We start from the raw sequence: 12103 nt of genomic DNA, 5'->3' as shown, positions 1-12103 counted from the left end.
GTCACGAAACTGACTGAGGCACAAACCAGATAAGTTTGATACTTGATGTGCAATGAAGGCAATGATGGAAGGATGATGTTTGACGTCCCTGCCACACAACTGATAATTAAAGCCAACAAAATAAAGCTCATTTCTCTATGGTACCCTAAAGAATCACTTTCTCGTGTAAGTTTAACTTCAGGCAGACTGCTGCTGTCCTGTGTGTAAGGCTGAGACACGAGCACAACATCAGACTGGCCGGCAAATCCTACACACATGCCTTATTTGCCTGTCTTTAAATCACACTATTAGGCACACCGTACAAAATCTTTACACAGATCTTTTCATGCTGCCTGAGGGCTGAACTTTAACAGGTTCCGGAGTAATCATTGCTTAATCCACAGAGGGATGAGTAGCAGTAAGTTCTTATCACTACGGCATCCAGTCAAAATCCTTCTCAAGGCACACGAGCGGGTTATCACATGTCAACACTGTCTACAGGTAAGCTGCCATACAGGATTAGGTGACGCAGCTTGCGCACGGGCAGCCAGGAATCAGGTTTGCCTTTGCACGCTCCGGGAGAGTGACGCAGGGTCCAAAGGGATACTGCCCCAGTCACACACCATCCAGATGTGTCGTATGGGCAAGATAAGAGAGGAAATCGCTTTAGACCCAAAAGCCTGAAGGAATCACTTAAATCCAACTTAATCATAGAAACATAGAATAGTTTGGGTTGGAAGGGACCGTAAAGATCATCCAGTCGCAACCCTCCTGCCATGGGCAGGGACACCTCCCAGTAGATCCAGCTGCCTAAGCCCCATCCAACCTGGCCTGGAACCCCTCCAGGGATGGGGCAGCCACAGCTTCCCTGGGAAAGCTGTTCCAGGGCCTCCCCGCTCTCACTGTGAAGAAATTCCTCCTTAACATGGAATGATTTGATTTGGAAGCGACCTCAAAGCTCATCCAGTTCCAACCCCCTGCCATGGGCAGGGACACCTCCTGGCGGATCAGTCTGCTCAAAGCTTCCTGCGTTCTAGCCAGTGGGAGACGGGAGCTCTGTCCAGTTGGGTTCATCAGCCACCTCAGGAATACAAATTTGGGCTTTAGACAAAGAGAAATGGTAACAGTTTGCAATAAATCAGCTTCCCTTTGCTTACAATGGCCTTTTGTGGCTGAAGCGAAACACATTTGTCGCTTGGATAACGTTGGTGATTCATTCCCCTCAGCCTTCACACGGCATCGCAATCACAGAATCACAGAATCACAGAATCACAAGGTTGGAAAGGACCCACTGGAGCATCGAGTCCAACCATTCCTAACACTCCCTTAAACCATGTCCCTCAGCACTTCATCCACCCGTTCCTTAAGCACCTCCATGGAAGGCGACTCGACCCCCTCCCTGGGCAGCTGTTCCAGTAAAACTATTCCATACTGAATAGTTGTAGAGGCGCATTCTTCAGCCTGACCAAACTCCTGAAAAGCGTTGATGATGTCATTCTGGGTGTGACAAGACAAGCAAAGGAGAAGGAAGTTGATCGAAGAAGTGCGGAACCTGCCAGGTCTTTCCAGAACAGGGAGCGTGAAGAGATGTTATCAGTCTGTATTAGTGTTTAGCAATTACTGTAAAGAGCAGGAAAAGAAACAGGGACCAGAGTTCAGTGACTCTATCCTGCTTTTCTCCTTGTGGGAATAACAGTCCTTCCCTGCAGAAACAGCTCCAACTCAAGCGATCGAGCGCCACTTCAAAACTAAAAACCAGATCAAGAAATGTCCTATAGCATCGAGCTGCCTTAGACCTCATGGCCATGGACAAGAGCGCAGGCTGGAAACTCGAATTGAACCGCACATGGGTTCTTTCTGCTGTCATCAGAAGAGAGTTGTTCCGTTTCAGTTGTAAATGGCAGCTTTTAAACTCTGCAGAATGCCCCAAGTGCAGGAAGACAGAAAGGCTTTCCGAAAGCCACAGATATTATGGATAAAATGGAAGAAGGGTGCCAGAAGAAGGTGCCAGGGCGCAAGTACGTGGCTCTGCTGGCAGCACAGGAATCACAGCCGCTTCTGCAGCCAAAAGGACTTGGGAGAGATTTATCAAGCAGCATATTTGGTGCTCTTTAAACTCTGTCACCGAGTGCTGAGTTATCCATTTACACCTGCCAGCAGGAGTGGCCGGCAGTGAATCCCTGAGGAGAGCCAGGAGAGCCCAGGTGTGATTCAATTCCACTGGGAGGATCTTACCAGGCGTTTTCCTTATTCACCAACCTGTATTTACATCAATGAAAAAGGCTTAAATTCTACGAAGAATGCTCACAATGAATGAGACTTCAAATGAGTCTCATGTCTCCAGCTTTTAAAGCTTCAGGTTCGCATCAGGCAGTTGTTTTACAATGCCCTTGAGAAGGAAAATCACTGTTATTAGTGTTTCCATCCTACCAAGCATGAAACTGAGACTCAAAGAAGCTGAACAGTTTGCCCAGAGCCACTTGCAAAGCTGGGCTCGGAACCCCGGAGCACCTGGTGTCATCAACAAGATGGAGATCAGTTTAGGCACCGCCTAGAAGAAAAGGTGGAATGACAATTACCTCAATAGCTAGGCAAGAAAATGCTTTGTAAATAGCCAACACAAGAATTTTCCGTAGGCGAAACACTGACATTAAGCTGACAATGAGCAGACAGGAGTGAGGGCTGCTTGTGTCTCTTGCTGAAGGGCTTAGAGGAGAAGCCGTAGGACAAGCGGCTGAAGTCACCTGGGCTGTTCAGCTTGGAGACCTCATTGTGGTCTGCAGCTTCCTCACAAGAGGAGGAGCAGGAACTGATCTCTTATTTCTGGAGCAGGGGGAATGGCAAGAAGATGTGCCAGGGGAGGGTTAGGTTGGACACTAGGAGAAGGTTCTTCCCCCAGTGGGTGGTGGAGCACTGGAACAGCTCCCCAGGGAAGCAGTCACGGTGCCGAGCCTGGCAGTATCCCAGCAGCATTTGGCCAACACCCTCAGCCCCGCAGTGTGAACGTTGGGGTGTCCTGTGCGGGGACAGGAGTTGGACTCTATGAGCCTTGTGGGTCTCTTCCACATTCTAGGACTCTATCACTCTGTAATGAAGCTCTCCAAGCTGGAGGCCAGCCCTGCCGGCCGGGGGGACACGCGCAAGCCCAAGCTGGCACGGTTCTGGTGCCGGGCAGTGCCTGGCACTCAGTTTCTCCACCCTGGCACTCCCTGGTGGCTGCTCCAAGACCAAACCCGAGCTGGGGCTGGCAGGGTGGTGGGTGGCAGCCTGGGCACCCAGGGACTCAGGGTTTGGTGTTGTGTCTGAGTCACTGAGTTTGCAGGGAAGTTCTCTTGGACACAAGAACGGCTGGTGACTCAGGGAAGGTTTGTAATAACGTGAAATGCTGGATCTCCTTCTTGGGGGCACATTATACTTTCTGCACCTCATCTACATTAGCTTTAGAAGCAGTCTTCAGCCTTAAATATCCCAAGAACCAAAGCACTTCCCGCTGGGGAAATCTAATCTTTCCTTCTCATTTTCATTGCTCTTTTGAACCGGATCATTTTGCTCAGCAGAAGAACCCTAGGGAATCACTCCTAGGTGCCCATCCTCTCCCATCAGCCTGCTCTCCCCTATAAAGCACAGGACAAGACGCCAACGTAAAGCTGAAGTATAATTCCTTTCTTTCTATTTTTGACAAAGCTGATGAAATGGGAACAGCGCCTTTGCCTACGGGAGGCTTTTCTGCTCATTTGTTACTCGAAGTAATAATTTTTCCTTGTCAAGCCTGCACGGCTGTTCTTGAAACGCCTGCCGGGAAAGCCTCCTAAGCTGTCATTTCTCTCCCCACTCGCTCCTTTGGGGCCCAGCGTTGCTGCGAGGGGCTCCCAAGTCAACCGAGGACGGCTCCTGGGAGGCATCGCCCCTGGCTCGCAACGCTGCCCTGAGCAAATTTCCGTCTGTAGACTCCAGTCTGGAAGTCAATAAAAGTGAATTCTGGAAAGAGCCTTCCATTATGCATGGAGATACAGCGTCATTAACAGATCTCATCAAAAAATGAAAATTATCTGTTAATAAAATGAGGGCAGGGATTGCCGGCAGGTCTCGAGGTATGCACCGGAGGAAAAGTAAGAGTTGGGTTTAATAAAAGCTTCAAATTTTGGAAAGGAAAAAAGTTACCACGAAGAACATACAAATCCAGTAAAAATAAGAGTGAAATTGTTATTCTCCTTTACAAAAGCTGTAGGAATTCAAATCATCATTGAGACTGATGGCAAGGCGTGAAGTTCAATAAGTAAGGGAGAAACACGGACATCTTTTGGTTTCAGTAACTGAAAAAGCCCCTTTCATTAACATTTTAATTTTTCTCACTGAAAAATGGAGGATTAAATAATTCTCAATTAAATGGAATTAAATGTTATCTCAGCATGAATCTTACAGTTCTCCTATGGAAAAAGACAGATTCTGAGCAGTTCTGCTCCGACTCCAGCCGCAGCCAGGCTCTGCGGTGGAGATGCCTTGGCCGTGCCACAGCCTCCGCTCAGGATCCCGGCACCGATGAGGCCATGGAAAAGGCTTCGCTTGCTAATTATGGATGTAACAAAGGATGGACACGCACAGAATCCACACCACATTTAAGGTGCTCTGGATTTGCAGTGTCAAGATAAAATCAAGACTAATGAACTCACCCAAATGGCCTAAGCAATATTTCTGCACCAGGCTGCACCTGACGCATTCCTTATGGGATGTGTCCAGGTGACCTGGATCCAGAGCCAATGCTGAACAACGCAGGGGTGAAAGGCAGCCAATATTAGCACGGCTCTATTCATATTATTAATAAAATGAAAGATTCAGATGACAGAACACGTTAATTATTTCTCTTCTTCCTCAGTTCAACATTCCAAGACTAAAAAACAAGTTTAATATCTTTGTTTCTGTGATGAGTTCTAGAATCTTTTCTAAGTTTAATGCATTTCCCCTGGATTATATTCGAAGAATTTCCATGGTGCTGGTCGCACCGGATCAGTCCTACACAATACCTGGAATTCCCCACATTACTGTTTTAGAACCTTACAAAACATCTATGTTCTCTCTTGGGAGTGAATATTTATACTTGGTAGTCAGGAATACCCTTTTCTCTTTTGCTCTGGATAAATACTTGAATGTTTCACCCACCCTTGAAAGCAGCAGAACAAATACCAGGGAACCTCCCCTCTAAGTTGATGTTTTGATGCACGTAGGAGAAAGAGAAGTAACGAATGGATATCAGAAAATATTTTTTGGTATCAGAAAAAAATTCTTCACAGAAAGAGTCCTCGGGCACTGGAACAGCTGCCCAGGGAGGGGGTCGAGTCGCCTTCCCTGGAGGTGTTTAAGGAACGGGTGGATAAAGTGCTGAGGGACATGGTTTAGGGAGTGTTAGGAATGGTTGGACTCGATGATCCAATGGGTCCTTTCCAACCTGGTGATTCTGTGATTCTGTGAAATAATCTCTGGTGCACCCAGTGCAATATTTTCCTGTGCTCCCCAAGAGAAGAGCATTTTGAGGTCTCGTGACCCAGACTGCATCACGTTCTCATTCAACTGACAGCCGCGCAGACGGGGATGGACCCTCGCTCCTGCAGAAAGGCAGCGCGGTCCAGAATGATCTCCTGAATCCAGGGCAGCAGAACGAGGGGTTCTCATTCTGGTGGCAAAGGGGTCGAACAGGCTCCATCAGATGGGATGGCTTTCCCACAGCTTTCACTTTCCGCGTAGACTCGCCCACGCCAGGGATGGATAATTGCTCCGGTGTTTCATTCCTCAGGCACTCTCGGGTATCGTCGTTTTTTTTTTTTTGTGTCACTGTTGTTTAGTTGTCATCACAAGTCAGACCTGATGATTCAGGAAGTAACATTTTTGATGTAGTTTTGAAACACGCTTCTGTTAACCAAAGCATCTTTCTGTTGTGGGATTTCTGGAGACAAACGCCTTTGGGGAAATATTTCCGGCTGAAAAACATATAGTACTAGCCAGGTCACACGGAGGAAGAGTAAACAGCACTTCTCCGGTGGCAACATCCAGGAGGAATGGTATAAATAGAGGACTGTAGAGACGGAAGGATCACATTCAGATCCCACAGCAATCTGTGCAGCTTGCCTTGGGCTCTGAGTTGGATCCTTGCACTCTCACCATGAGCTGTGCCGTCAGGCAAGTCGTGACTACCTGTTCACAAGGCAGGAATAGCACAGGCAGCTCTGCGGCTGGTGGGGGAATAAAGGTCTCCTCCGCCTCCTCGGGAAGACACGCTGCCTACGACTTCGGTGGTGCGGTTGGCAATTTTTCTGGTGGCAGCTTAAGCGAGGGATTCCTTGGGAAGCAGCTGAGTACTGGCAGCGCTACTGGTGGGAGCTTTGGAGCTACCCAAAGGGGTTGTTCTACACTTGGATTCAACGGTGGAGGCATCTGCACGCGAGGTGTTGGTGGTTTCACCAGGGCTGGTTGCAGTGATGGGATCTTATTCGCTAACAATGAAAAGGCGACGATGCAGAACCTCAACGACCGCCTGGCCTCCTACCTGGACAAAGTGCGGCTCCTGGAGAGTGACAACGCCGACCTCGAGTGCAAGATCAGAGAGTGGTACGCCAAGGTAGGGCCCAGCTGCGAACCACGGGACTACAGCTGCTTCCATAAGGAAATTGAAGACCTTCAAAACCAGGTAAAGCATTGGTTTTCAAGAAAATCCTAATATTTCATTGGGCTTTGCTTTCATGGGTGGACAGATTAATGTTGAGGGGCAGAGGCAATACCTCTGGCTGCGCCGATGAAGTGATAGATTATATGAAACAGAGGGTTTGAGGGAGGAGGGCGCTGTATTTGCAGAGAACTGGAGTTTCAGCCCAGCCTGCTCCACCAATCTGGCATGTGGGTTTCCCCAGTGTAATCATAGAATCATAGAATGGTTCAAGATGGAAGCGACCATGAAAGTTATCCAGTTCAACCCCTCTGCCATGGGCAGGGACACCTCCCACTGGATCCGGTTGCTCCAAGTCCCATCCAACCTGGCCTTGAACACCTCCAGGGATGGGACAGCAACCACTTCTCTGGGCAACCTGGGCCAGGGCCTCCCCACCCTTAGTGAAACATATTTCTTCCTAAAATCTAGTCTAAACTTCTCCTATTTCAGTTTAAACCCATTACCCCTTGTCCTATTGCTACCGGCATTGCTGAAAAGTTTTCCCCATCAAATGCCTTCTGACTGATTAATAATCCCAAGATAAGGGATCATTATAAAATAAGTGGGTTACGCTACCCTCATAGATGTTTCCTCCAGGGTCTCCTGGACACCACAAGCCCAAATCTCTCTCCTTTCTCTTCCAGATCCTGTGTGCAGCCATGGAGGCTAACAAAATCCTTCTGAACATTGATAACAACAGGATGACTGCTGATGACTTCAGAGTGAAGTGAGTATGGTCTCGTGCTGGCCAGAGGGGCTCACGCTATCCGTGGAAGGGTCGGTGAGCAGTGGTGACAGGGGAATCCTAACATTCTGCTTGTTGTGCCGCTGTGTGGAAGCACAGATCTCTGTGAAAGGCGAGGGGGTCATTGATGATGTTCATAGCATTGCGTGTCTGAAGCAAAAGAACGTGATCTTCAGTTCTTTCCCTCACAAACTCAACTCAAGGGCTTGCCATGGTTCTCTGAGACACTGACCTTTCTTTGTCGCTTAAGGTACGAGACTGAATGTGGTCTCCGGCAAAACGTGGATGCAGACATCTGCAACTTGCGCCCCGTCCTGGATCAGCTGGCCAGCTGCAAGACCGACCTGCAGCTGCAGTGTGAGGCTTTGACTGAAGAGATGTGCTGCCTCAAGACCAACCACGAGGAGGTTAGATTGCCCCTTACCTTTAGGGAAATAAGGACAAAGAAGAAGGAAAGTCCCCCAAGTGTGATTCTTACTGATGTGGTGCACATATTTCCTGCAGGAAATGAGCTGTCTGAGGAAACAGGCGACTGGAGATGTGAGCGTGGAGGTCAACGCCTGCCCCGGCCCAGACCTCAGAAAGATCCTGGAGGATCTGAGGTGCCAGTATGAAATGCTGATGGAGCGCAACCGCAAAGAGACCGAACAGTGGTATGCCTGCAAGGTACTACATGCTCGCAAAGCTGTTCCCTGCTCTGCCTGTTGCGGGGAAAAAGGGAAAAAAGAGAGATTAAGAACACTTAGTGGAGATGTCTTAATATCAGCAATGCTGTCATGGATGTGCTCAGCATCAATTAACCACTCACTTCCAGTGCTCTTCTGTTGACAGCAGAGGGGCCACCACATGGTGTCACAGGGCCACAAGGGAATAAACGGTGGGGGTTTAGATTTGGAAATACTCAAGTTCACTGCAAGGTGTGCACGAGCAGGGGGGCGAAGCCCCTGGCACAAGCAGATGTTGTGACGAGGTGAGGCCAGGGATGCTCTTTTCTAACTTTTCAGATGGAGGAGGTGAATCTGGAGGTCATCACAAGCAGCCAGGAGATCGAGTCAAGCAACAAACAGGTCACTGAGCTGAAACGTCAGCTGCAGGCCTTGGAAATCAATGTACAAGCCCAGCTCACTATGGTGAGTGATGCCACTGTGATTTACAGCTCAGAGTCCCCGCTCTCTTATCTTTAGGAAGCTGTGTATGGCCAGAGATGTACCAGTAGCCAGATGGGGTGAGCTTGCACCATGCCCAGGTACCTTTGTGTGGTTTCCATTTCAGAAAGAAAACCTGGAATCCTCTTTGGCGGAAACCGAGTGTCGCTACAACAAATACCTGGCTGAGCTGCAGAGCCAGATCTCCTGCGTGGAGCAGCGGCTGGCTGAAATCCGAGCAGAAATGGAGTGCCAGAACCAGGAATACAAGACCCTCCTGGATGTCAAATGCCGCCTGGAGCAGGAGATTCAAACCTACCACTGCCTGCTGGAGGGGGGACAGCACGACATCATGTACGCAGGCTACAGGCAGAGCCGGGCACAGTAACATCTCCATGCTTTGACTTACAGGGAGATGAAAATTCGTGATACAAAGGGTAAAAGCAACACTGTGGTGAGGAACCAGTACCGACCTGTTACCAGGCAGGGCCTGTTAGCAAACCACGAGGCATGTGAGGATTTGGCTCTGACAAATGTCCACAGTGCCAGCCAGGGATCATTTTCCCCTCTTGGGTCAGGGAGGGCAGTCAGGAGGGGCCCCTGAGCTGTCCCAGCAGCATCACGGCTCGATTTGCATCACGGCTCGAAGGGCGGTTTGCAGGGCGAGCTGGCCGAGGTGTTTTATGAACGCTGTCATTTAACTTTATTGGCTTTGCCACAGCCAGACAGGATTAGGGACTGGCAGTTCAATTAACTGAAACAATAAATTATCTAAACGCGTTCAGATTCACACAACAATTTTAATTAAAGTTTGGGGAAATTTAATTTGTATGCAAAGCAGTTGGCTCTTCCCCGCCTCCCATTGACAGAGGTTTTGAAACAGCGAGACACGCTGCTCATCTCATCTCATCAATGAGTGCACACGCACGACTGGCCTGAGCACGACTGCCTGGTTTGGAAAAAGGGCTATTTTAATGGTGGTGCCCTGAGGTGGGCTCTTCTGGACTCTCCAGTCTTACAGCAGTTACATGAAAAATCAGGTTTTGTCCCCAAAATGCTAGTTGCAATGGATGAAATGATGTTGGTAGAGCTGGTCTTGGAGCCTTGGGTAATCAAGATGGAAAAGCAACCAACAGGCAGGATAGAGGATGTGCAATTGCTGCTCTTAATGACCCTTAGTTTGAAAGCGAAATGGCCAATAGCAACTGAAGAGCATCATAGAATCATGGAATGGTCTGGGTAGGAAGGGACCTCAAAGGCCATTCAGTTCCACCCCCTTTCATGGGCAGGGACACCTCCCACCAGATCAGGGTGCTCTGAGCCCCATCCAACCTGGCCTTGAACCCCTCCAGGGATGGGACAGCCACCACTGCTCTGGGCAACGTGGACCAGGGCTTCCCCAGAGACAGCTGTGAGTGGCTGCAGATGTCCAGGGTGGGAATGCCGGGGCTTTGGTTACCAGAGCTGTCTCCTTTCCACAGAGGGCCAGTGGGAAGAGGAGTCCCTGCGGCGCCGGCCGGAAGAAGCGGTGGGCTTAAAGCTGGTCTGTGTCAGCCGTGCCTGCCCTAAACGTGGGCGCTCTGGGTGAGGATGTGTCACGTGAGGGGTCCTCTGGGAGTCTGTGAGTGTGACCAGGAGCTGCAGCTTTAGTCCTGCTGGGAAACAGGAGGCCAAGAGATCTCGAGGCTTTTCTGGGTGGTGAAGAGGGGCTGGGTGTGGGTTCTGATTCCTGGAGAGGGGCAGTGCAGGGAGTCAGCCTCATGACTGGTGGTGGTGGAGCCCAGGGATCAGTCCGGCTGTGGTTTAGGGATGGGGAGGGATGGAGTAAATGGGACACTTATAAACCTATGCATAGAAAACATTTCTGACACTGGGGGCTGCTGGTGTTTAAATAGGAGCTTCAGCACAACACAAGAATGAGGAACTGGCAGGGGGACTCAAGGTCAGCCACGAGCCTTTGACCAAGTACCTAAAATTAAGCAAGCTAGGAAGAAGACGAAAGAGAAAGGTCAGCACAGAGCAAGGGGGATGTAGAAGAAAGGCAAGGGGGTGTGGGAAGGAGCCCAAAGACAAAGCAACGCTTCCTGCTCTTCCCCAGCAGGGCTCTGCGGAGAAGAGAGCTTCCCTGCCTGCCCCACTGCACATGCCCTCAAGGAGGTCTCTTGAAGAACAAACCCTATGGAAAAAAACCAAAGCAAAACCAGCCTGACAGTTCCCAGTTCTGCTTACGGCACTGGTCTCTGCAGGGTGGCTGCCTCCCACCACCCACGCCGCCTGCTGCCTTCATTATCTAATGCTGCTTCAATCCAGGCACTGGGCTTTACCCGGGCAAAGCCGTTCTGCTGTCAGTCCTATATCACCGAAGCTTATCTCTAATAAAACTTTCCTGCCACCTCTGCCACAGCCTTGACCCTGAGAAATGATTTCTACAAGTAAAGGAATATCCAAGTGTTAATGCAGATAGTTGTATTTCTCTTACACCTTTGGTTAGAAGTTCACCTTTGATTTAGGACCACAAAGCAACTTCTACAAGGGGAAAAAAAAAAGACAGGCGATGTTCCCAGCTTCCACGCGGCTCCTGTGGAATTGAGGGGCTGCAGGGTGGTGATGGAGGGGCAGCTGAAGGAGGGTGGAGGAATGAGAGCGACTGATGTTGCGGAAAGGGACAGGTGCTATTAAAGGAGGAAACATAAGCTAAAATATGAAATAGAGGAAAGAAACACTCAGGGAGGCTGGACAGAGGGCACGGAAGGAGGTTCAAGGCAGTCTGACTGATGGTCTTCTGTGGAAAGAGACTTCTGGGTGAAAATCGAGTTTTCATTAAAGTAGGTGTGCTGATATGATATGATATGATATGATATGATATGATATGCCATAACATAACATAACATAACATAACATAACATAACATAACATAACATAACATAGCATAACATAACATAACATAACATAACATAACATAACATAACGTAAGATAATAAAATAAAATCCATAGTATTACACACAACACCTTTGAGTCGTTATGAATGTGCAGTACCAGGATAAAATCAAGACCAACAAGTTTTCCCAACTAATAATCCTGAAGCAGTAATTTTGAGAGCCAGGCTCTGCTGGGCTCGGCACACCCTTCTGGTGGAGGCAAACAATTCCCACCGAAAATGCTAAATAAAGCACCTCGAAATGGATTTTTCAGAAAGGTGAACAGGAAGAACCAGCCGGCAGTGTGGGAAGATAAAAGGGCGAGACAAATTAATACGTGGGAGAGAATGTTTTTACAAGTAAGATACAATAAACAGCCAGAAAAAAAAAAGATGCTGGGATTTTATTACCACAGAGAGAGGAATTACAAAGAGGAACACAACTGCACTTCGCTGCTTGTGCAAGCAGAGACTGGAGATCAGCCTGTTAATGACTGCGCCTGGCAGGCTGGGAGCCTCGCTCCGTGGCTCTGTCGGCCTCTTTCTGTAAGGAGCTGGTGGATGGGGTTAAGAGCTCGAGCTTATAGTGAGGTGTCATGTGAAGGCTTCTCACAAGAAC

At 49.0% G+C, this 12103-nt stretch overlaps 1 protein-coding gene across 2 annotated transcripts; it reads left to right on the top strand.

Moving 5' to 3' along the window:
- Positions 1 to 6053: 6053 nt before the first annotated feature.
- LOC104054495 (keratin, type I cytoskeletal 19-like) lies at positions 6054 to 10962 on the top strand. 2 transcript variants are annotated; one of them, XM_054088249.1, is made up of 8 exons: positions 6054 to 6658; positions 7321 to 7403; positions 7672 to 7828; positions 7926 to 8087; positions 8426 to 8551; positions 8694 to 8920; positions 10048 to 10150; positions 10668 to 10962. In XM_054088249.1, exons 1-7 carry the CDS (start codon positions 6134 to 6136, stop codon positions 10133 to 10135), a joined length of 1368 nt encoding a protein of 455 aa, XP_053944224.1. In that variant the 5' UTR covers positions 6054 to 6133; the 3' UTR covers positions 10136 to 10150; positions 10668 to 10962. The 2 variants fall into 2 exon arrangements, with proteins under 2 accessions (XP_053944224.1, XP_053944225.1); XM_054088250.1 differs by having other exon boundaries at positions 10665 to 10962.
- The last annotated feature ends 1141 nt before the right edge of the window (positions 10963 to 12103 follow it).

The sequence above is a fragment of the Cuculus canorus genome, chromosome 25, assembly GCF_017976375.1.
Source record: "Cuculus canorus isolate bCucCan1 chromosome 25, bCucCan1.pri, whole genome shotgun sequence".
In the NCBI taxonomy this organism is placed as follows: Eukaryota; Metazoa; Chordata; class Aves; order Cuculiformes; family Cuculidae; genus Cuculus; species Cuculus canorus.
Note: the sequence above shows the minus strand (reverse complement) of the source record. Positions and strands in the feature narration are given on the sequence as shown.